General features: G+C 31.4%; 1 protein-coding gene and 2 pseudogenes across 1 annotated transcript; 2 read left to right on the top strand and 1 right to left on the bottom strand.

Moving 5' to 3' along the window:
• Positions 1–1,148: 1,148 nt before the first annotated feature.
• LOC145956214 (uncharacterized) lies at positions 1,149–2,307 on the bottom strand (annotated as a pseudogene).
• A 3,101-nt stretch (positions 2,308–5,408) lies between these two features.
• On the top strand, positions 5,409–8,396 carry LOC145956542 (heparanase-like protein 2; annotated as a pseudogene).
• Positions 8,397–11,445: 3,049 nt separating this feature from the next.
• On the top strand, positions 11,446–13,458 carry LOC145956215 (heparanase-like protein 2). The gene is made up of 6 exons (XM_083071779.1): positions 11,446–11,608; positions 11,745–11,978; positions 12,086–12,275; positions 12,418–12,543; positions 12,754–12,853; positions 13,129–13,458. Exons 1-6 carry the CDS (start codon positions 11,446–11,448, stop codon positions 13,456–13,458), a joined length of 1,143 nt encoding a protein of 380 aa, XP_082927905.1.
• The last annotated feature ends 205 nt before the right edge of the window (positions 13,459–13,663 follow it).

Here is a 13,663-nt window from a genome sequence, read left to right on the forward strand (position 1 = left end):
TTTTTCTAACTTCCCGCGTTTTTATCTTGTGAAGGATTCTTCTATTTATTCCCATATCACTCCATCTAAGAGAACACTTCAAAGAAGACCCTAAAGTTGAAAATTTATCCAAAAAATGTCAATAATGCAAAAGCAAAAAGGTCATCAAAGTTCTAAATGTCCAAAAGAACAGTCTAAACACAACAAGATAGTAAACAAAACTTCTAAATAATTAAAAGAGAAATTTAAAAAATAGAATACGTATAACCAGTCATATACTAATATAATAATTAAAAACATTTTTATGTAAAACATAAGGAAATCAAAATAAAAGTAGAGATGGTTTACCACAAACGTGATGATATAATAAAAAAGACGAAATGGAATGTGACAAAAAATGTTGTAGAAATTAAAAACTCAACAAATATATATACAATCTGAAAATATAAAGAGACAACCCATAAATAAATAAAAAATGAATTGTAAGGATGATGTCCTTCATGGGCACAATAAATGTCTTTTTATGAAAACTCATAATCAATTCTAATTTAAAAACTATATACACACTCATTTTAATTTGAAAGTCACATAATATATAAATGACTATTTTTTGTACCTCTTTTCTAATAAATAAAATATCATGACTAGAACGTATCCTAATTATAAAATTGTGTATGTTCTAAATCTAATATGACAATTTGAACATAAAAGATATCTAAAAATAATTATAAATGATTTGAATGAATATATTCCTACACTACAAAAAATTAGTTAATTAGTGGCGGTTTTTTTTCAGCGGTTTTAATAAACCGCCACAAAATGTTTCAATTCTAACGGTTATTTTAACCGCCACAAAATAATTAAATTTTTGGCAATTTTAAACCGCTAGAATATTTAAATATCCAACTCTTGTCACCACGTATACTACTTAATTAAAATATATTTTTATTCTTGTTAAAAGAATAAAAATAAAAAAGAGTTAAAGAATTTAAATTCAAAATAAAAAAAAATCCTACCTAGGGTACGTTCTGCTTCTTCATGCATGCTTCGTTTCTTCTTCTTCTTCTTCCGTTAAACCTTCTGCTTCACTCTCAAATTTCTTCCGGCAAACCTTCAGCTTCACTTCACGCTTAACACAATCGTTCGTGAGCCAATTTGCGATGAAAGCACTTTAGCTGTTTTTCGATCGATTGCTTCCATTTAAGGTGAGTTTTCGATTCATATCCATTTTGATTCCCTATTTTTGCTTTGTATAATATTTCATTATAATTTTTTTTGTTCGAGGCTTTAGGTGGAACCAAATTTGAGGTAAGGGAATACGAATGTTCTTTGTTTATTTTTTAACATTTTGATTTGAAATTACAATGTTATTTGCTTTTTGAAATTACAAGTGAAATTTAAGGGATTTGTCCTATTTGTTGGCACTGGAATTGTTTGATGAGTTGCCAGAGCGAAATTTGACTGTGTGGAACGTGATGCTACGTGGGTTGTGTGAATCGGAATATATCAAAAGCCAAGCTAAATTTATATCCAAACCAAAGCCAAAATTTCAGATCCTTAAGTACAACTTCTCTAACTAGAGAAGCCTAAGGTGTGCCGTATCATTCAACCTTTTTATCTGCCAACCAGTTCTCAGAGAATGCTGTAACACAGTCACTGAAGAGTCTTCTATGCAAAACTTATGTGACATCATAGGACTACATCCAAGAAGGCCTATTTGAGTTTGTCAAAAGGGCATGGGAGTTGTGTTGTGCGAATGCCTGGTTTTCATTTTGATGTGATGATAAATCTAATCTCAATTTTTCATGTAATCCCAGGACAGTTCCATTTAAGAAGTGAATCATCCGGAACTCTTCTTGTCTAAGTGATTTACCAGAAGGTGTAGTGAAATCTGGCTGGAACCTGTCAATTAGGCCCTAAATTTCAGGGGTATATATTTCTGATCGAAGGCAACCTTCCTAATTCCCTTGACTAATCTCTGCAAGAGAATCACAGGATTGAATTTGTTCCTCTGAAAAGCTGATTTCCTGTTCATTGGAACTTTAGAGAGTAAGATTTTAAGCACAAGATTCTGGAATGTATTTTTTTTTCTTCGTATTTGCTTTGATTCAAACATCAAAAACAAGATTGCTTAAGGCACATGAAGTTTAATGGAAAATAATCATTCTACTACAATAGATTTAGGTAAAGGTAAACAAATTTCTGATGTTTCCGTTCATGCCTTCCAACCATTGAATATAGCAACTACATTTTTCTGATCAAGATTATTCAGTGTAGCATCAAAATCATAGTTAGGATTGGAGATTTTACCATTTCCACCTTTTCCATCCTGCTTTGATCAAATGGAGAGCTAACTTCAACTTTTATTCATACAAATCAGCATGTAATATAAGCCAAAAGAAATAGTCACCTACTCAGTATGTTTATAATGCTTTAGGATGTTTACACTACATATGGGTGTTGAATATTGTCTCATTATGAGCTTTGAGTTTTGACATAATTTGGTTTTGCTTGCCTAGCACTACATATGGGTGTTGAATATTGAGTAAATTCTGTAAGCTTGTATGCATTATATTTTGTTTTAATGCTGACTTTTCTTTCAAATGTTTTATCCGGCTAAATATTTTATCGTTTTATGTTTCAAATGTCTTTTCTTTCTTTTTATCTAATTGATCTTGAAAGGTCTACCCATTTAAAATGTTTGATCCAGCCAAAAAATTTTATATTGTTAGTGTTCTGTTTGGTGGTTCAATGGTTCTGATTTTGAAATGATACATTATGCATTCTTCAGGTTCACATATCTTTTCCATTTTCTTTTATTCGTATATTGATTTAATGAACTTTTCTATGGATTTATTAGGTATAAAACTGAAAATGGTCAGAAGCTTGAGCCCGTAGAAGAAGTCACTATTGAGGTAATATTTCCACTTGTCATTCATAGTATGCTTTTCCAAGAGTTTGAACTTCTAACATAATAATGGATCTATTCCAGGTAAATGATGAGCACATTGGCTTGGTAATGGAGGCCTTGTCTCACAGACGAGCTGAGGTTACTGACATGGGTCCTGTCTCAGGAATTGTTGGTAGAACTAGACTGACTTTGACTTGTCCATCAAGGTGAAACTTAGTTATCTTTCTCTCCCTATTGAATTTATCTCTTTGATTTGTTTTCCCATTTTCTCCTAGCACTTGATTGGTACTAATTTTGATATTAGATTATCATAAGTAATATATATATGTGTGTATATATATATATAAATATATATATATATATATATATATATATATATATAATGGAAATTCTATAGATGCATGGTTTTGAAGAAATCACATTCTTAGGTTTTTTGTTTCTTAATCTTATTATCCTTTGCCCTTTTTGGAGGGTGATGATAGGTCTAGCATGCTTATTCTTTGGTAACTAACTGATTTTATAGTAGTATAATATTTATTAGGCATGTTTACGGTTCCTTTTTCTTTCTGGTTCTATTAAATGCTTAAGGATGTCAAAAACATTTAATATTGTATTTTCAAATTTTATGTTCATGATACTGTGACCATATTTCCTGCTTCTTTTTTGTATAAACATTGCTATTATTAGGAGTTTTTCCTCAACCTTGTCAATGAAATAATCTATTGACTGTCAATTATGATGTATAATTGGTTTTCTAAGTGTTTAAGTATATTAAATGGTTTCTTTTAATATCAGATTATTCAGAGTTGTGCATGCTCTAATATTTCTTCATTGTTTTGCATCTGTTAGAAGACACATGAAAGATTCTGGTGGAAACCGGATTGAAAAACCTCCTCAACGTGAACCCATAGTTGCAGAAGGTAATGACTGGGAAAATTTGTAGAAGAAAATGGACTTTTTTTGGCTCTGACTTAAATTGATTAGTATGCTATATGTCATAGTAAAGAGATATATATAAATGGAGAAGATTTTTCTATTAACTAAATGGATTAAGCTGTGCAAGGTAAAGAACAAGTTTCAGTATTGGATCACACTGCTATTTGTTTGTTTTTTTCTTAGCATGAATACTCTGCTATTAATGGGATGAGCCAGAGTTATACGTTTGATATAAATGGATGTATTTCTGAGTTTCTTACTCCTAGATTTTGTTCATCCATGCAGATGGTACAGTGCATAACCTGAATGAATACATCAACATATCTGTTGTTGATGCTATTACCGATGTTACTACCAGTTCAGTGAAGGATGTCATTTTGTGGCAGTTTAAAATCGCCAGAAATGTTTAATTAATTTAGATAAATTTTGTGGCGGTTTTAAACCGTCAGAAACTGTAAAACAAGTATAAATGCATTTTGTGGCAGTTTCTGACATCCGAAACCAGCGTTTACGAAATATGCGCCGCAAACCGTTTTTGGCGACCATGGATCTAGCGGTTGTTAATGACGCTGGTAATGTAATTTGTGGCGGTTTTTAACCACCAGAAAATGCCAAAATAACCCCCACAAATCACACATCTTTTTGTAGTGCTATGTCATAAGCACTTGTTAATATTTGTTTTATTTAAAGTATTAAACAAATTGATGTAAAAAAATTTGCATTGTCAACCAATCGGAAATAATGATAATTAAATGTAACTTTTAGGTTGATTATTATTAAAGTCAATCAACATACCATATATGGCTCTAATGTACGATTGGTGTAAAAGTCAATATTTACACCATCAACGCATAAATTATTTAGTTTTAGAGAAATATGTTGGAAGAGAGAAATGTGAATTTAACTAAAATTCAATGAGATTATAGTTAAACATTTTATACATCGTTATTCAATCACGTATTACTATACACGTATGTATGATAAATTTTTTTGAACTTTATTATAGCAACTATCTTAAAAGTCATATTTGATATATGATTTGTTATTAGGCAAAAAGTTTAATTTTTCAACATAATACTTAAGGGAGATAGTAATTAAAATTAATATCCCTAAATTAGTTGTTTTTTTTTCAAAAGACACAATCAGTTAAGAACGGTAACTAATAGGACTTATCCTAAAGTTTGCCAGTACTTGCATATAAATTAAACCGTTATTGAAAATAACAAAAAAAAAAATTGTTAGCCAGCAATTTTTGCTAATAAAGTCTTATATGCCATATGTTTGACCGAAATTTTACTTCTATTAAGAAAAAGGGTTTCGTGTTAAAGACAAAACTGATATAGGAATATCGTTGCATATAAAAATACAGATAGATTAAAGCACAAAATGATTGAATTTCTAGAAAAGTAATGACTAGATACATGATCCTTAAAACAACTTAAGACAAACAAAAACAGGTAAAACTTGCATAAAATAAGTGATTAGGTCGACTAATATTGGCAAGTAGCAAGAATATAAAAGTTGCATAAAATCTAATGACTTGGTGGGATTTTCCCGTGTTTCTTTTCAATCACTTCTCATAATGGATGTGAAAGTAACTCTATGTTATGTTGTTCTTTTATTATTTTCCTTATCTTCAGCAAAAGATGTGAAAATCGTAGTTAAAGACATCAATTGCTACAACAGATAATAATTTTATTTGTGCGACTTTGGACTGGTGGCCTGCTAATAAGTGCAATTACAATGACTGCCCCTGGGGACAAACAGGCATTTTGAATTTGGTATTTAACATTAGGCACCAATGAACATACGTATTTTCGTCTTACTTAATTTGAATAAAAAAATTTAACTAGTTGTCCCATGTTTTGTTTTGTCAACTTTTGCAGGACTTAAGTAACAAAGTTCTATCAAATGCCATCAAGGGTAAGTTCTATTTTTCTCAGCTCTAATCATATGATTATTTTAAAAAGAAAAAACATGCAAAAAAATATTGTTGGCCCTTTTAGGCTATTTGTTTTTGTATCGATAATTTTCATTGTCCTCGTTCTTTAGTTTAGTCGAGGCAAGATGTGGCATTTTAATGGTCCGATGTGTAACATATATCATATGATCATGGGTAGACAATATCAATTTATGAATTTCACATTTTTTATCATTCCAAACTTTGGCAGCTTTTAATCCCCTGAGGATCAGATTAGGAGGTTCAGTGGAAGATCAAATTGTTTATCAATTTGGGAAGCAAAAGAAATGTCCCCATTTCAAAAAGAAAGAAGGTGGTCTTTTTGGTTTCAGCACAGCATGCCTTCCCAGAATGAGATGGGATGAAGTACATGACTTTTTTAACAAAACTGGGTACTTGTTTAATTACTTACCATTCTTTTCTCAACACAGCGTACTATGATATATGTTACTAGCATGCTACATTCAATTCTCACATGCATCTATGTTTGTTTTGTATATTTATTTTTCAGAGTGAAGTTAATTTTTGGCTTGAATGCTCTCGCTGGAAAGAAAAATTCCATGGAAGACAAGTGGAATTGGGTGGGAAACTGGAATCCAAAAAATGCCATAAGCTCATGAAGTACACAATATCAAAAGGATACAAAATAGATTCATATGAATTGGGTAGCTAAATCAAAGCCTTGATTAATTTATATTCTGCTTTTGATATTTGAATGACGTATACACACACACACACGTAAATTTCTTTTTATTTTCCCCGATCTATCCCATGTGCATTATGATTTATGGTGCTTAATAGGAAATGAGCTATGTGCTGCGGGGATAGAAGCCAGGGTAGACAGTGTTCAATATGCTAAAGACATTACTAGGCTTAGTCGTATAGTTAATCTACTATACCCTGATGTTTCTAGAAGGCCTAAAGTGTTAGGCCCTGGTGGTTTCTATGGTAAGGAGTGGTTTGAAAGCTTCTTACTGAATGTTGGGCCTGGTGTGGTTGATGGAGTGACCCACCACATTTACAACCTTGGTGCTGGTATGTATATATGTGTGTGTGTGTATATATATATATATATATATATATATATATATATATTGTATTTTTGGACAATAGCTATAGCACACATTTCACTAGTTTGCTAGCTCTTAATGATTGGTTTGTTTTAAAGGTGTTGACAAGGATATTATCAACAAGCTTCAAGACCCATATTACTTGAGCCATGTTGCTGAAACTTTCAAAAGTGTTGCTCAAGCAGTCAAGGAATTCATGCCATGGGCAACACCATGGGTTGGGGAAGCTGGAGGAGCCTATAACAGTGGTAGCAAAGATGTGTCTCACACTTTTGTTAATGGGTTTTGGTTAGTCTAATATGCCAATGAATTGAGTTTTTTGCTTCCTTTTCAAAATTTTCAAGTATATATATATATATATATATATGTATATGTATATGTATGTATGTATGTTAAAATATTTTAACTTAATAACTAAGTACTTGGACCAATTAGGCATGACATCAACCTTAAACCACAAGGTTTATTGTAGACAAACTTTGGTTGGAGGAAACTATGGCTTGCTAAACACAACAACCTTCATCCCTAACCCGGATTATTATGGGTAAGTCATGTCATGTGTGTGTGAATGGCACTTGTTACTGATGAATATCCAATTCATTTAGAACTTACCTTAGCAAGGACAATCAATATGCTTTAATTGTTATATTTTTCAAATTAATATTCTACAAAAAATTATGAAACATCCAAATTGATCAAGACTTAGTTATCAATTCACATGTCTTTCTAATGATAACACCTTTCGATTGATTGGAGGGCTTTTGTGGCATCGACTCATGGGAAGCAAAGTCCTTTCAGCTTCTCATGAAGGATCACCATTTTTACGTGCATACGCACATTGTTCCAAGAAAGGGGTAAGCTCATTTATCTCAAAATGTCTTGTTTTTTTTTTCTCTATTTTTTTTATTACTCTTCATAAAAATAAAACTACTCGTATAGACATTAACAACATCATGCTACTGAAACATAAATATCATATCATAAATTGTAACAATTATTTGGGGAAAACTACTTAAATAATGTAAAACTAAGAAGTTTCCATATCGTTTTATGGTCAATGCGTGCCATTTGTTCTTAATCCTTTTTTTCTTTTTCATTAAGCACTTGTTGTTGTTCTCCTTAATTTCAGCCCGATGTCACTATGCTACTTATAAACATGTCCAATTCCACTACTTTCAATGTATCCTTCGTTGATGACATGAATTTGTACCCTGTCTTGGAGACGGTACCAGGAAGAGTACCAATGACTATGAGGGAAGAATACCATCTAACACCCAAGGATGGAAACATTCGAAGTGATGTGGTGTTGTTGAATGGAACTCCACTACAGCTGACAGAATCACTAGACATCCCAGAAATGAAACCACGATTGGTGGATGCTTCTTCTCCTGTCAAAGTAGAGCCTGACTCAATTGTATTTGTTTATACCAAGAGCTTCAATGCACCAACATGTGGATAACAGGCACAAAATATTATTTAGTAAAGTACGAAACAACAATTTGTACATATATAGAGCTTCATTAAGCCAGCACATGCACATAATATCAATCAGCAACAAGACAACAAAACCTTAAAAAGTTATTGTGGCAATTACTTTTAATTCTAATTACTATCTAGGTAATAAATTTTATTGAACAATTTGTAGTTGATTTATTAGAACTATTACTAAATTTATGTATATATAAATATGTGTATATGTGATTATTGTGTTAGATTATTAATTTGAGAGGTTTTATTGTAGGTAGAAAGTTATAGAGAAAAATAATTTAGTTTTGTTATGAAATTCAATCTAAAAAATAAAGTAACATTCGAATGAACATATGAATGGAGTTTCATAAAAATAGTTTGACGAATAAAAATTATTTTGATAAATGTGATCGTAATTGACCAAACATCCAATTTGAGATTGATTATTTGAGTTCTTGTTGAAAAAACTCAATTCTTATAATTTTTTATTTTTTCGTATATACATCCCAAATCACTTAATTTTATTATATTCACGGTTAACTTGAGTTGATTTTAAAACATAAAATAAATGTACTTTTATATATTTTATTATCCGTAAAGGAAAATTATAAAACAAAATAAATTTGAAATAACATATTCATTTTGAAATAAAATTGTGTTCTATTGAGCATCAATTCGATATTTGTGGTCGTGACACTAATTTCTTTCTAAATCAAAGTTTTTAAAAATAAATATATACAAAATTAATTAATGCCTTTTTAAAATTATTTAATGAGTAATACTAAAAAAATTACTTTTTTGTATATGTAATATTTTTAAAATATAATGAGCAATACTTATAATTGTTGTCATTGTTAACAAATATTTTTTAAGACATAATTTTTTAGATTCAATTTGAGATTAGATAAGTTATAAGATAGCAATTGAATTAATTTTCAAAGAATATTTTTTTAAGTTACTTAATAATTAAAGTTTAACTATCGTATGGACTCGTTTTAGGCATGAGTAATCCTTGAATGAATTTTCTATTATATGTTTTTTTAATGGTACAAAAAATTACAACAACGACAATGAGCATCAAGATAAGTTCTCTCCAACCGCAAATTGAACATCACAATTTTTCTCTCAAGATAATCAACATAAGTGGCTCATCACATGAGTAATGAGTACCCTTATGAATCAACTTTATAACCATGGTATCAGACTTTTCCCAACCCAACAACCAACATCCTCTACTTTTCTGTTTTCACCACCACAATAGTTTGGTCAGTATTTCAATTAAATAATGTATTCAAAATACTATTATAGAAAATAATATATTAATTAGATATTTTTTAAATGTATTTATGCAATAAATGAGTTAATTTTCTTTGGTAGACAAATAATGTATTAATTAGATGTAAATTTATTCATTAATAAGAGTACATAAAATATAACTAATTGTTCTTACTTTCCAATATAGCTAAAAATTTTAAATTATGATGTTTATATTCTTGAAATCTATAAAATTTTAAATAAGAATTAAATTAAGATAGAGAAATATCTAACGTAAAAGATTGCACGTATTAATTCATTAAAACTTCTGATGAATTTTTTTAAATTAATCATCTTGCAAAAAATAGGAAACAAAATTAAGTGGATGAAAGAAGCATAACCCTTCAATAATGCAAACAAAGCAAGAACAAAGAACACCTGATTTTGGCATACTAGTTCATCTGAACCATTGAGATAGTTTGTAATTCTTGATCATGTTCGACTATCTTTTCAAAGATACAAGTATTCTTTAACAAGCCACTTCTAGTTCAATCCAAAGCTTGCTTTGATATTCCGCTTCAAGCAAACTACTCAAGTATTCTTTGAAAAACAAAGTCTTTCCAAGCTTCAATCACCAAGTATTATTTAAATAATAAAGTCCAAGCATACCAAGAAGACATGGGCTAGGCTTGAAGGAAAAAGGCCCAAACTCATGATTGAGCTTTGGGTTATCTTTTAGTCCATTTCTTATTCCTTGTATTTTCTTGTTCTTTTTTATTTTGACCTTGTGTTTTGGGCCAAGTAGTGTAGAAATTTAATTCCTTATATTTTCTTCTATGGGTGTAATTAGTAGTTTAAGGGGGTGCAACTAGTACGTAGAAGATATAGCTAAAAGGATTTGTATTTAGGCCAACAGAGGTGGTACCTATTCCTATAGTCACATGCCCAACACTTTAGTCACACATTTCACACTTGTCACGTGGCAAGCTCTTATAGGCTATTCTAGATCTGTGTCACATGGTAGCACATGACACATGGCACATGGATCCTAGATCCATGAGAGTTGGGGCCTAATATTTGAAATCAAATTCAATTTTGGGGTGCACCATCTTAGCTTGGTTGGTAACCTTAGTTCATTTCTAACCATGGTTTGCTTATCTTGCTTTGTAAGCTAGGTTAGTCTATATATACGAGAAACCTTGTAATCCTATGTCACTTTTAATCATTGTTAGCAAAATCATTATTGATTCTCTCTTCAAAAGTCTTGGGTTCACTCTATGAGAGTGTGACTCCTTAAGTTCTTTCATCAAGGAACTTTTCCTTGTGGAAAGAACATCATCTCTTGTTTTATCATTTACTTGAAGGTTGCACCACTTCTCCACTATCCAGTCTTCCATTCAAAGTTTTATTTTCAAGTTTTGTTTCCATGGATGAAGATTGAAGGATGTAGGATGCAAGTGGAACAAGACGCCTACCATTTCTCACAAGTTTCCATCATTAGGTTAAAAGATGTTTTTGTTTCCCGTTGCTTAGTCGTTATGCTATATAGTAAGTGTTGTGACTTGTTGGCTCATTACACTTCGTATCTAGAGATAGAATGGAGAACACACTACAAGAAATGTTACATGTAGCGACATATAAAAAGTGTCACTATAGGTACAATATATGTAGGTATATGTTTATTTGACATATAGATTACACACAACTTTAGTATTGATTTTGAATGAAATTTAACAACGTATTTTTTGTGTCACTATAGTCTATACTCATACTTTTTAATAATATACCAACATATATTGTAGTCATTGTGTGGATAAAAGTAATTTTTAGTGACATATATAGTGTCACTATAGGGTGTGTGTCACTGTATGAGAATTTTGTTGTTAATTTTTGGCTTGAATGCTCTCGCTGGAAAGAAAAATTCTGTGGAAGACAAGTTGAATTGGGTGGGAAACTGGAATCCAAAAAATGCCATAAGTCTCATGAAGTACACAATATCAAAAGGATACAAAATAGATTCATATGAATTGGGTAGCTAAATCAAAGCCTTGATTAATTTATATTCTGCTTTTGATATTTGAATGACGTATACACACACACACACGTAAATTGCTTTTTATTTTCCCCGATCTATCCCATGTGCATTATGATTTATGGTGCTTAATAGGAAATGAGCTATGTGCTGCGGGGATAGGAGCCAGGGTAGACATTGTTCAATATGCTAAAGACATTACTAGGCTTAGACGTATAGTTAATCTACTATACCCTGATGTTTCTAGAAGGCCTAAAGTGTTAGGCCCTGGTGGTTTCTATGGTAAGGAGTGGTTTGAAAGCTTCTTACTGAATGTTGGGCCTGGTGTGGTTGATGGAGTGACCCACCACATTTACAACCTTGGTGCTGGTATGTATATATGTGTGTATATATATATATATATTGTACTTTTGGACAATAGCTATAGCATACATTTCACTAGTTTGCTAGCTCTTAATGATTGGTTTGTTTTAAAGGCGTTGACAAGGATATTATCAACAAGCTTCAAGACCCATATTACTTGAGCCAAGTTGCTGAAACTTTCAAAAGTGTTGCTCAAGCAGTCAAGGAATTCACGCCATGGGCAGCACCATGGGTTGGGGAAGCTGGAGGAGCCTATAACAGTGGTAGCAAAGATGTGTCTCACACTTTTGTTAATGGGTTTTGGTTAGTCTAATATGCCAATGAATTGAGTTTTTTGCTTCCTTTTCAAAATTTTCAAGTATATATATATATATATATGTGTGTGTGTGTGTGTGTATATGTATATGTATGTATGTATGTTAAAATATTTTAACTTAATAATTAGGTACTTGGACCAATTAGGCATGACATCAACCTTAAACCACAAGGTTTATTGTAGACAAACTTTGGTTGGAGGAAACTATGGCTTGCTAAACACAACAACCTTCATCCCTAACCCGGATTATTATGGGTAAGTCATGTCATGTGTGTGTGAAAGGAACTTTTTACTGATGAATATCCAATTCATTTAGAACTTACCTTAGCAAGGACAATCAATATGCTTTAATTGTTATATTTTTCAAATTAATATTCTACAAAAAATTATGAAACATCCAAATTGATCAAGACTTAGTTATCAATTCACATGTCTTTCTAATGATAACACCTTTCGATTGATTAGAGCGCTTTTGTGGCATCGACTCATGGGAAGCAAAGTCCTTTCAGTTTCTCATGAAGGATCACCATTTTTACATGCATACGCACATTGTTCCAAGAAAGGGGTAAGCTCATTTATCTCAAAATGTCTTGTTTTTTTTTTCTCTATTTTTTTTATTACTCTTCATAAAAATAAAACTACTCGTATAGACATTAACAACATCATGCTACTGAAACATAAATATCATATCATAAATTGTAACAATTATTTGGGGAAAACTACTTAAATAATGTAAAACTAAGAAGTTTCCATATCGTTTTATGGTCAATGCGTGCCATTTGTTCTTAATCCTTTTTTTCTTTTTCATTAAGCACTTGTTGTTGTTCTCCTTAATTTCAGCCCGGTGTCACTATGCTACTTATAAACATGTCCAATTCCACTACTTTCAATGTATCCTTCGTTGATGACATGAATTTGTACCCTGTCTTGGAGACGGTACCAGGAAGAGTACCAATGACTATGAGGGAAGAATACCATCTAACACCCAAGGATGGAAACATTCGAAGTGATGTGGTGTTGTTGAATGGAACTCCACTACAGCTGACAGAATCACTAGACATCCCAGAAATGAAACCACGATTGGTGGATGCTTCTTCTCCTGTCAAAGTAGAGCCTGACTCAATTGTATTTGTTTATACCAAGAGCTTCAATGCACCAACATGTGGATAACAGGCACAAAATATTATTTAGTAAAGTACGAAACAACAATTTGTACATATATAGAGCTTCATTAAGCCAGCACATGCACATAATATCAATTAGCAACAAGACAACAAAACCTTAAAAAGTTATTGTGGACAATTACTTTTAATTCTAATTACTATCTAGGTAATAAATTTTATTGAACAATTTGTAGTTGATTTATTAGAACGAT

Source organism: Cajanus cajan, chromosome 3 (genome assembly GCF_000230855.2).
Source record: "Cajanus cajan strain Asha chromosome 3, NIPB_CcT2T_4, whole genome shotgun sequence".
Lineage (NCBI taxonomy): Eukaryota > Viridiplantae > Streptophyta > Magnoliopsida > Fabales > Fabaceae > Cajanus > Cajanus cajan.

Bases quoted from the DNA above. Each gene is read 5' to 3' on its own strand.
- LOC145956215 (XM_083071779.1), top strand. From the start codon at position 11,446: ATGAGAATTTTGTTGTTAATTTTTGGCTTGAATGCTCTCGCTGGAAAG. The intron at 11,979-12,085 runs GTATGTATATAT...TTTGTTTTAAAG, and splicing joins CATTTACAACCTTGGTGCTG to GCGTTGACAAGGATATTATC. The intron at 12,544-12,753 runs GTAAGTCATGTC...TCGATTGATTAG, and splicing joins CCTAACCCGGATTATTATGG to AGCGCTTTTGTGGCATCGAC.